The 12,476-nt window shown below is 38.4% G+C and overlaps 1 protein-coding gene across 2 annotated transcripts in view; it reads left to right on the top strand.

The window, feature by feature from the left end:
- The window catches only part of LOC126381653 (potassium channel subfamily K member 15-like), a 51,988-nt gene that overhangs the window by 18,810 nt on the left and 20,702 nt on the right, over positions 1-12,476 (top strand). Inside the window, exons 1-2 of one of the 2 annotated variants that reach the window (XM_050031108.1) lie at positions 5,630-5,858; positions 10,274-10,421. In XM_050031108.1, the coding sequence (XP_049887065.1) occupies positions 5,741-5,858; positions 10,274-10,421 (266 nt within the window). In that variant the 5' untranslated portion in view covers positions 5,630-5,740. Of the gene's footprint in view, positions 1-5,626; positions 5,859-10,273; positions 10,422-12,476 lie in introns of those variants that run through there. The other variant, XM_050031109.1, reaches the window with a different exon arrangement.

Here is a 12,476-nt window from a genome sequence, read left to right on the forward strand (position 1 = left end):
TTTAGATATAATTTAATTTAATTTGACGTTCAAAAACTTATAAGTCTGTTAAGTAATTTAATTTTAAAATAAATAGCTTTGAATTTATAATTTTCGAATTTTAAAATCTCGAAACTTTTTCAGATTAATTTTGCTTAAAAAGTATGAAGCTTTTAGGTAGGTTACTGCTAAAATTAATGAGTAATACCCGCGGCGAGCGAAAGTGCAATAATAATTTTAATAACGATATGAAACAGTAATGAAGAAAAATTGGCTTTTGTTAGGGTTCCGTAGTCAAATGCGAAAATACGGAACCCTTATACACTCATCATGTCTGTCTGTCTGTCCGTCCGTATGTCACAGCCACTTTTTTCTGAAACTATATTGTTGAAACTTTAGTGGCATCGTAACGAAAACTTTGATGATGATTCAGACCATGATTCTGAGTTGACATAAAGTGGAATTTTCCGTCGCAAAAGTATGGAACAGAAAATAATGTAAAAAATACTCTAAATTTTCATGATTTTCCTGACCGGAAATTCCACTTGATATCAAATCAAAATCATCCCCATGATTATTTGTTACGGCGTCACTACATCCTGTATAATAAAGGCGTTTATTTGAAAAATAATGCAGTTATTTTGTATTGTAGTTTAAAATGGACGAAACATTTCGAGTTTAAAATTAAAATCTTTTCAGTGGCAACTCTTTAATTTTAACGAGATGCAATATCCAATTGCGTAGTTTTTATTTCCATAATAGATTTTACTAACGACAGCTAGAATTCAATTCGTATCTGAGAATTTTCTCATTTGCATACTTGTTATATTCTATTCATTCGCTGACTTTGAACTTTGAAGTGAAACTGTTTAGGACTGAGGCAGTTTTTGGAAAATCAACCTCCTTACCTCCATCATCTTTCGAGCGTTAGGTATTCCTTTGCCACAGTGTCCGCTTTCCTAACCTGAAGATATGAAAGATCATGTTCCAACCCGCCAAAGGAAAACTGGCCCTATACAGAATAGGTTACATACAGACGCAAAATTTACAGAGTAGACATTTCATTAAGTCTTCTGGCCCTGCTGCGGAATGTAAAATTCGCCCAACAAATAAATAGAATGTTATTTTAACATTTCGTTCTGGAATTCTAACAAATTAATGTTCATAATTCCGTCAATCCGACGTTGTATTCCAGCGATCTCATTCCTCGAATTGCTGGAACATCCGCAGAAGTCAGCCATTATTAAAGTTTGAAATGTTTATACATCCGAGAGCAATATTTTATTTGATCAAATTAATAAAATCTCGTTAGAAAATTTGAGACAAGGTTTATTTTAAAAAAAAAAAAAAAAGTAAAAATTCATTTATTTATAAAAGATATTTGCACAAAACTAAACAATTACAAACTTCAATTTTATAGTAATTTATACTCTAGATTAGTATTTGCACAAACTAATTTTTAGACTCCAATCTCCAAACTAGGCAATGCCTGTATTTTGGAAATTGGCGTTCGACCACAATTGGTGATTTGCTAATAAGAGTAAAATTGTCACGTAAGTAATTTACAAAATTATAGTAACATAGAAGGTTTAGTGCTGTGCAGTGAGAAAGGAAAAGGGAAGTTTCGTAGTGGGGTTGGGGTTGTTATTGTGCAAGTGTTGTGTGTGTGTGGTTTTAGGATGTCGTATGAGGTCTCGGGTCGTACGGTTTCGTGTCGTTGCCCAACATAACATAAGCTCACGACTATATTCACAATTGGGCTGCTCAGAGGTCCATGGCAAGATGACCTGAGTAGGTTACTAAACCTGCCGTTATCCCTTAGGTATAGGTGTTGATTTCGGTGGCCATATTTTATTTTATTCTGACGGCTGTAAAAATGTTGTCGTCCTCTTCTTACGATACGTGCAAGAACGAGACAGCTAGCTTCGAACTGTCAAATTCAGTTAGTGTCTGAAAAAACAAGCACAATTTCACTAGGCCCACACATTCATTGACAGTGTTCGGCTCTTGTTTGTGTGGACTAAATGGTGGATGGTAGTAGTAGATGGTGAGAGGTCGAGGGTTCTACTTCCAAGTGCAAAACACCAGTTTGTTCCTTGTCACTATTTATTTATATTTTTATAATTGTTAAATACAAAATATGTTTATTTTACGTTATCGAATGTTAGTAGGCCGCTCGATTCTATTATTGTAAAAAATAAGGAATTGGACCTCACGGATACTGCTGTATTTTTGGGAATTACTTTGGACGCTAAGTTGCAATGGAGTCCTCATATTGATAAGTTGTCCAAAAGGCTCAGCTCAGCAGCATTCGCGGTCAAAAAAATTCGTTTAATAACCGATGTAGAAACCGCGCGATTAGTTTATTTTGCCTACTTCCACAGTCTAATGTCGTACGGCATCTTGCTGTGGGGTCATGCTGCAGATGTGAACAGCATTTTTGTTCTGCAAAAGCGGGCCATTCGGGCGATTTACAAATTGGGACCCAAGATGTCACTTAGAAATAAATTTAAAGAAATTAATATTTTAACTATGGCATCACAATATATCTTTGAAAACTTAATATATGAAAAAAAAACATATAGGATTATTTGCAAAAAATAGCGATCGGCACATTGTTAATACCCGGAATAAAAATAAACTTGCTTTACAAGTCAGTCGATTACATAAGATTACTAAATCTTTTAAGGGGCAATGTATACGTTTTTACAATAAGATTCCCATTGACATTCAGAATTTGCCTTTCAACTGCTTTAAGAAAGTAGTTAAACAAAAACTTTACAAAAAAGGTTATTATAAAGTTAGTGATTATTTAGAAGATATGAATGCATGGGATTAACTGTCTGAGAACTGATATTAGGCAGCTAAATTACTCAATTGTATATCAATATTTTATGTTTATTTTTATTTTTTTTAAAAGAACGTCTAGGGCCCTGTGCCGAGGTTTTTCTTGCAGCTTCTTTTCCCCGGCTATACAGGTTGTGAGAAGCTGCAGTAGTTTTAGGCGGATGAGACGTTCGTTATGTAAAAATTGACGATTCAAAGTGTAACTATGTTACCTACTGAATAAAGATATTTTTGAATTTGAATTTGAATTTGAATACACTTTCACGAGAGTCGTCGGCTATTCAATTCGGTGCAATATTGCCATGTAAAAATATTCTTATAAATATTTTATACTTGTGTTGCCAGCAACAGATTGGATTGGTTTCAAAGCATTAATTATCCGACCGAGGCGTAACAAAAATTAGGGTTATGAGTTTGATTTATACTTCTTAGATAGATGAGTAGATATGATGCATGAGATTGCTGTGTCCAGTAGTGCGACGTATTAAACACGGCTATTTATGATTTTATATACTTAAGTATAGTATAATTTATACTAGTTTCTGAACGTATTAAGACTTTTAATTTATATCGTTACTAAATAGTTTATGGTTCGAATACCTATAGTGCGATAATAACAATATTTACATCATCAATTTAAAGTTAGCAATAATTTGCGGTTCAAATAAATATTTGTGCAACGCATTCGAGATCTGGATAATGTAGTGGTGGTAGAAATTATTAAGTCTCTTTTGTTCTTAGAGTGCAGTATTTCGAAATAATTATCTTTGTCAAAATGAGTTCCCCCAGGATTTTAGAATATACATAGTCTTGGCTAAGAATCTTCTTCTATCGTGTGCATGATGATGTTGATTATAAAACTGGTGGCAGGGTAATTATTATGCCGCCATAGGCCCCTGACATGACTCATGTAGCGACTACGTACTTAAATCAGCAAGTAGTAACCGGGACCAACGGCTTAACGTGCCTTCCGAATCACGGATCATCTTACTTTCGGACAATCTGGTGATCAGCCTGTAATTTCCTAACCAAACTAAGGATCACAAAGTGATTTTTGTGATATGTCCCCACCGGGATTCGAACCCGGGGCCTCCGGATCGTGAGCCCAATGTTCAACAACTGGACCACGGAGGCCGTGTATATTCTAATGATATTGCGTATCTAGATAATCATGAAGCGCGGATGATATTACTTTCGGACAATCGGGTGATCGGCCTGGGCCCGGGTTCAGAGTTAGATCGTGGGCCTAACGCTCAACCACTGAAGCAGTTTTGGCTAAGAGTGCCTTACGATGCATTGTGCGTCCGTTACGACTCCCGAGCGGTAAAGGTGACGTTTTGTATGATAAATCACAACCATATGACACATACAAATCATTGCTTTGTTCAAAAGATTAATTAAATTGTGTGCTCACATGCCCGGTGGGTGCGAAGATCTTTTCCAATAAGATTGGCTATATAAGCATGAAAGTCGGAGTTGAAGCAGTCGCCACAGCCTAAATCGGCTGGATTACATCATCATCATCATCATCAGTTCAAAAGATAGTCCATTGCGATGACGTAACTTCGCGGTGACGATCGTATATCTTCTCTCTTCAACGTGTCACGCCATTTTATTTTTTATATTTTTTTATCTCATTATTTTGACTTCACATTTGTCACAATATTCACCACCACCGGCATTTTAATGAGAGCTACAGACGTGGGTTCAAGCGTATTGGAATATTATTTTTTTAGTGAAAACAGCATCTGATCTTCTATCGTGTGGGTTGTGAGGCGGATTACCAACATCATCAACCCTGGTCTCAGGGTTACTATTGACCCGCCAAAGCTGGCATGGCTTATGTAACGACTACATACATACATCAGTAAGTAGTAACCGGGACTAACGGCTTAACGTGCCTTCTGTAGCACGGATCGTCTTACTTTCGGACAATCAGGTGATCAGCCTGTAATGTCCTAACCAAACGTCCTGACCGACATTCGAACCCAGGACCTTCGGATATTTGACATGAGTCATGTCAGGGGCCTTTGGCGGCTCAGTAATAACCCTGACACCAGGGTTGATGGGGTTGGTATTCCACTTCACAACCCACACAATAAGAAGGATAGTTTCTTCTTGCTCCGATTAGGTAGTATTTTTAACCTGAACTCCACATAAATAGAAGAGCGTTGTTATATTCTGAGCGGATTGTTTGTCAGTCCGTCTGTTAATATACTAACGAATTGACGTGCCTTCGTCTTTGAGAATTATTGTCTTGGTTTGGTTTAACCTTCGAAGATGGTTATAGTTTTGGATGGCGAAACAATGATTTTTTATCATCATCATCATAAATGATTATAAATTCGTTAAATTTTTATTTAGTTATATCAATAAGACTATGGTATTTAATTTACATCAATTCGTACTTTATACAAGATAAAAATATAAATTTATAAACTTAAACCCGACTATGGAAAACGACTCAGAATTCGTTACGATGTCAATAACAATCTGTATACATAGCGGTCAAACACATAACCCTTCTTTTTGCTTCGCCTCAGTCGGGTGAAAAGACGAACATAATACATAACATAAACAGCGTTATGAATCCCACTGCTGGGCACAGGCCTCCCCAACCAACCGGAGAGGGTATGGAACATAAAAGCATAATCCACCACGTTGCTACTTCTCTTACTTCCTCCACATTCATTAATCGTTTCATAGCTTTTATAAGGTCATCTCCAATTTGAGCAATTCTCTGTAAGCATTCCTTCCACCTATGACAATTGAAAACGTAACTCATAACTTCTTGTTGCAGCCCAATAACCAGAGCATGAGGTAACACAACGTCGATGCGTTCAAGGACGCTGCGCGGGCGGCTGCGGCGGCGGCCCGGCGGCTGACATGCGTCGCTCGCGTCCTGCGTGGAGCCATGCCGCGGCGCAAGCGGCGCGTGGCGTCGCGCCTGCGCGCCTGTCTGCGGCAGCTGGGAGCCTTCCTGTTCAGCAACGTCGGCGTCGTCGTGCTCGTCGTCGGGTATACCATCGCTGGTGAGACAGCCTCAAAAAATCATCACTAATTGAAGAGTCACGCTCTTGTCGGTATAGCATTTTCCATTCTTGTCTCATCATCAGCCCATTAACGTCCCCACTTCTGGGGCACGGGCCTTGCCTATGGATGGATAGGGAGATCGGGCCTTAAACCACCACGCGGGCCAGTGCGGATTGGCGGTTATTAACGATTACTAATGCAGCCGGGACCAACGGCTTAACGTGCCTTCCAAAGCACGGAGGAGCTCGAGATGAACTTATATATATTTTTTGTGGTCACCCATCCTATGATCATTTGCGAAAGTTGCTTAACTTCAACAATCGCAGACCGAGCGCGTTTACCGCTGCGCCACCGAGCTCCTCCATTCTTGTCTATCAAAGACCAATTCCTTCACTTCCTTATAAGACACGACGTTCACCTTCTCTTTAATATGCAAGCTCTTCTTGGTCTCCCCTTCCTCTCTTTCCTTGTAGCTTCTCTTCTCTTGCCTTCTATGATGCTTTTTTATGAGCCTACTCACAAAAAAATGTCTTTAAAATACATTACATACGATGTGATGATAATGTGAGTTGTTACTGTGTGTGGCGTCCTTTTATAATAATCAATTGGGGTAGTCGGTACATCCATCTCAAGATGAACTAAGTACCCATGCCTCAGATTTCTATTAGACCAACGTGATAGGTGGCTAGTCGTATCGCCGTCTATAATGGTCGAGCCAACTGTGTGATTGCACATAAGATAAATAAATAACTCATTGGTGTATGTCGAATTATATTCGAATGATATTACTTATCTACCCTGACACCAGGGTAGATGAGGTTGGTCGTTCACCTCACAACCCACACGATAGAAGAAAATTACGTAAGTATCTAGATAATCATGAATACCAAATCTTTCCAGGGTAAGGGCATAAAAGAACTTTCTTTTTGACGTGACTTGGGTTATTTCAAAGATGTCAAAGTCATGACAAAAATAAATAAGTACGATATTCTGAAAAATAGATCTGAAGGTGACAAAAAACGTTTCCTTTTCCTATTCAACTTATTTATGAATTTCAATAAACAAAAATGTATAATACCTGCGACATTTTACACGATTTTCTATGACGTCTCAGGTTGCTTTTTCATACAAATTCCATAGTAATGACGTTTAGTATAAAGTAACTGATTTGGCTAGTTGGAAACTACCCTACTGTAGATTTACCCGAGGAGCGCGAACCTAGTCTGAGTCGATTACTTATATTTGGAAACATTGGATTATGATAGCTGTGTATAAGGCGACAGAAGTCCTAGTATGGCTTTGTAATAGACTACTCTAGACTACTTGCGTCAGACAGAGTACTGCGGGGCGGAAGGCAAGAGGGAAACCACTGCCCTAATTTTCCATAAAAAAGTAGCATGGAAAATGCTGCACCGACAAGAGCGTGGCTCTTAAATTGATGATGATAAGGCGAAGGTTGTAGGTAGGACTGGCAGAGGGAGACCTAAAAGAACGTACATTGACTAAAAGGTTAAGTACGGTCTACTATGAACCGGCGCGCGTGTTAAAACGATTGATGAATGTGGAGGAAGCAAGAGCAGTATGTAACGATTAAAGCAAATGGAATTCCATGATCTCTTTTATCCCAGTGGGAAATAGGCATGAGTTTATGTGTGTATTAACAATATCATTATATTTTAAAAAAATAGTGATTTTATTTAAAATAATAAATATAATAAATAAAAAATATAATAATGTAAAATTGTATGGTTAATAAATAAATAAATAAAATCATTTTATATTTTTTTTTTATTTGTACTTAAATAAATAAAATCATTAACCATTAAATTTCAAGAGTTATTTATTTATTATATTTATTTATATACATTAATTTATTTATAAATAAATAAATAAAATATAATTTACGTGTTGGAAATTGATCAAATATCATTAATACATTTCAAAACTTAATCGCAGCTCCGGTTCATTTTAGTAAGTACATTGCAATATTCAGCTATAATTTCTAACAGGGTATTAATTTAACATTCGCATCGTCGATTCGGATATCGATAGCTATCCGCGTTATCTGAACTAGTTTCCCGAAATAGCGCTTAGATTCAATTTGTATCACGTGAATATTCTATTGTGAATTCATTGAAATCGAATTTAACCTGCTTTTTATTCAAAAGGATTAGTAAAACCTCTCTCGCTCGCACGGTATGATAGTTTTTTTTAAATTGATTCTATTTTAATACGTGATTGTAATAATTTAAATTAGCACTTAGCTAGCTATGAGGAGCTCGGTGGCGCAGCGGTAAACGCGCTCGGTCTGCGATTATTGAAGTTAAGCAACTTTCGCAAAGGGCCGGTCATAGGATGGGTGACCACAAAAAAAAAAAAAGTTTTCATCTCGTGCTCCTCCGTGCTTCGGAAGGCACGTTAAGCCGTTGGTCCCGGCTGCATTAGCAGTCGTTAATAACCACCAATCCGCACTGGGCCCGCGTGGTGGTTTTAGGCCCGATCTCCCTATCCATCCATAGGGATGGCCCGTGCCCCAGCAGTGGGGACGTTAATGGACTGGTGATGGTGATGACTTAGCTAACAAATAAAGAACATCCCTTTTGAGGTTATCAACATCTCTCTAGCATTATCCCGTTTTTCACAGGGTCCGCTTACCTAACCTTCCGATTTCATCCAATTTGACAGGTCGAGTTTTTTTTTACTGAAGCGTCTGTCTGGCCTTCCAACCCACGAAGGGAAAACCAGCCCAAAACAGGTTAGGTCACAAAATGCATTTCTCGGGAATGTGGGTTTCCTCACGATGTTTTCCTTCACCGCTGAGCACGTGATAAAAATTTATGATCCAAATATGAATTCGAAAGTTTAGACAATCATTGGTTTAGGCCTGTGCTGGATGCGAACCTGCGACCTCAAAGTGAGAGGCAAGCGTTTTGCCAACTGGGCTACCATGTCTCCAATCCTTTTTTAGAGGCTATCAATATTGTCTTTTCTTATTCAACAATAGAAAGAACAAGAAAGAAAGATACGTTATTCGAGATGTTTCCGGAACGTTCCACTCGATCGAGTCTTTTCATTTACTTGGTCTTTTTTTCCCCAATGACCTCAAAACCGAAATTGGGGCCACAGTGAATACATCAAAAGACCTCCAAAACCTGTCATTAGAAATGTAATTTAAAGTTATATTTTGTTGACGATTATAATTGTGGCACGATTAATTTATGTTTTGGCTCTTCATATATATGTCGGTCATTTAAATGTTAAGTGAAATGAATTATTGTAACGCCTTCTTATTTAATGTTTCTTTTGATTTAGATCGGTTTGAAAATAGAATGGGTGATATGAATAGTAGGAATATTGGAACGGCAGAGTGTTTGAAAATATTTAGGTTAAAAGAGTTCAATTTTCACGAGCTATGTATACACTTTGGTACCTTTTTTTTTTTTTTTTTTTGACGTGACTTATTGTAGATTTGCCGCAGATGGCATTAACTACTTGGCCGGACAAATGGGGAGCGCTGAAGGCTCTCACCCGGTACAACGTTTAAGACAACAGGCCTGAGGGTGCCCAGTTGGGCGCGAACCTCGGCTCAGGGCGTCGTCTGAGAGGAAAAATATTTGAAAGAATTAATCGACCCTAGTGGGTCGATAGCGATAAGCGCTGAATGAGGGAAATCGTCGACCACGCCGGCGGGGTCGGTATCGGGGTCCTGAAGTGTTTGGTGTCGCGAGCTGATTGGCTGCCTCTATGGCTAGGGTAATCGGGTCGTCGGGATCGTATATTACGTCCTTCGGACGCCGATACTTTTCAGTACCGTCCCTAAGCGGGATGTATTCGGAAGCCGCAACTACCAGGGGATTTGGGTGGTGCGGAGCAGAATCGAAAAACGTTTGGAAGCTAATTTGAGCCATTGGGCAATGGTTGGCAGACCTAGGTCAATGTGCAGATTTTCATTGCGAAGGAACCACGGAGCTCCCGTGGCTTTCCGCATGAAACGATTTTGTATTACCTGTAGACGGTGAATTTGAGAGGGGCTCGCGTGAGCGAAAACTACCCCTGCATAGGTCATGATCGGACGGATGAATTTGGTACCATGTCACATTATTTTTTTGACAAATTGAACTGTAAGTCTCACTAAATGCCAAATATGTTAGTGCGACAGAGTCCTAAAGTGGGTACATTATATTATTGCTCATGACTGTACTTAGTTAATTTTGCGATGGATGTTCCTCTGACTAGCCCGATTGGGAATGTAGTCGTGAATTTAGGTTATGGTTGGAAGAAGTGCTTACGTGGTATGATGGAAGGTGATCGGACTTGATAAATAATCCCTCACTATAGGTGACAGGATAAATAAACCAATCCTATTGGTTACTGCTACAGTCTTCGAAAAAAAAATCTATTTTCTCTATTTCAGGTGCATTCATGTTCCAAGCGATAGAAGGTGCGAGCGAGATGGAGCGAGTGAACAACATGGCGCGAGAAAGAGACAACACTGTTCAGTACTTGTGGCAGAATGTCACGCTTTTGTTTAATCCGCTCAATGAAACTGCTATGAAAGATAGGTGAGGGAATTTACATACATTTTACGTATCTAATCACATAATATAACTCCTAAGCTGCTAAGATCGGTTATGTCAGCCATATAAGAGCGCATCTTAGCCGCGGTAGATTGGAGACCTGGCGTCATGTCCGAATACGGCTGGAATGGATAATAATAGGAGGATAATATAACTCCTAAGCACACTAAGTATACAGGGTGTTAGTGACATCGTAACGAAAACTTTGAGGGATGAGTCAGACCATGATTCTGAGTCGATATCAAGTGGATTTTTCCGTCGCAAAAATCATGTATTTTTTTTAGTTTTTTAAAATTATTTTCAATTCTATACTTTTTCGACGGAAAATTCCACTTGATATTAACTCAGAATAATCAGGTGAATCATCCCTTAAAGTTTTCGTTACGATGTCACTAACACGATGTGCCGAGAGTAAACCAGTGGCACTACCAGTGGAATACGTCTATCACGCATTATTTAAATGGAATAAAAAAAACTATTTCATATGAAACAAAAAACAAAACAGCTTCCGTGGTCTAGATCTTAGAGCGTTAGGCTCGCGATTTGGAGGTCCGGGTTCGATTCCCGATGGGGACATTGTCAAAATCACTTTGTGAGACTATCCTTTGTTTGGTAAGGACTTTTCAGGCTTGAATCACCTGTTTGTAGTAAGCAAGATGATTCCGTGCTTCGGAGGTCACGTTAAGCCATTGGTCCCGGCTATTAGCCGTAAATACACCTCCACCAACCCGTATTGGAACAGCGTGGTTGAGTATGCTCCATACCCCCTCCGGTTGATTGAGGAGAGGCCTGTGCCCAGCAGTGGGACGTATATAGGCTATTTATGTTATGTTTATGTTTATATGAAACAAAAAAAGATCTGACGGTACCCGACTATTTTTTGCTAACTGTACGTACAATTAAATACATTTCGTCCACTGGGATCCCCTAACCCGATCCCCCAGGGGATCCCCGTGAACTCATCTGTTCATCAGTATCCCCTTTAAACAAAAGTACATAAAGTTAAATATGCAGAAAGTACTTATACATGAAACATCAAAAATATAGGACAAAATATCCGAAAAATTAAAATAAGAACTGTGATGGGCGACCAATACGTACAACATAATATTATTATTTATATTCATGATTCAATAAATTCACTTTCATATCTCTACATTACATGCGTACTCAACACATATAAACGTCGCCCGAAGTCCTTGTACTGAAAATAATATCGTAAATACGTTGCAACGGTGTATTGGCAATAATTTTCCATACAAACGATCAGATATGGGATATTTGTTATTTATTGCCCAATCCGGGTAGGACAAAAGGCATCTCGCGTGTTTGAAGCAGTTTTAGTGATGTAAATAGGAGATTTTTCGTCGCTTTTTGTTTTTACACTCGAATAATAGTTGCAAGTTCTGGTCCAATAGTCGTTCAATTCGTATTGTATTTAAGTAGCACATAAATCCACTTTTTTCTTGCTATTATTCTCATGTTTCGCAGAAAAATAAGTTACATAACGCTTGTTTCGTAAGTTTTATAATTTATATTTTACTAGTTAGTCTATGTAGCTAAAATAAAAAAAAAATAAACTTGCTAATTACGAACTTAACTAAAATCTAGAGATTTTTTTGTTACACTTGAACGATCTTGACTCATCGTCTGTACCTTTAAGTTTGAGGTAATTATAGTTTCTAATTTCATTTCTAATATAGGGTAGGGTAACTAAATGAACCCCACACGAGATAATTGAATTAAACGCGACTCGAATTTATAAATTAACAACGCGAGTTGACACTAGTCTAATGTCCTAAACGCGAAAAGTTCCTAACGTGAAATATCCTTAACGCTAAATGTCCTAAACAGGAAATGTTCTCAATACATTATGTCCTGAATATGAAACGTCCCAATAAAACAAAAAATCAAGTGTGGGTAAACCGGTGTAGCTCGAGTTCCTTACAGATTTTTTTTTCTTTTTTACCTTTGATGGGTTTGCTCTTGGCCCCAGACTTGCCCGAAGGCATTGACGAAGCCTTAGATGGAGTTCGCCCA

The sequence above is a fragment of the Pectinophora gossypiella genome, unplaced genomic scaffold, assembly GCF_024362695.1.
Source record: "Pectinophora gossypiella unplaced genomic scaffold, ilPecGoss1.1 Pgos_75, whole genome shotgun sequence".
Taxonomy (NCBI): domain Eukaryota; kingdom Metazoa; phylum Arthropoda; class Insecta; order Lepidoptera; family Gelechiidae; genus Pectinophora; species Pectinophora gossypiella.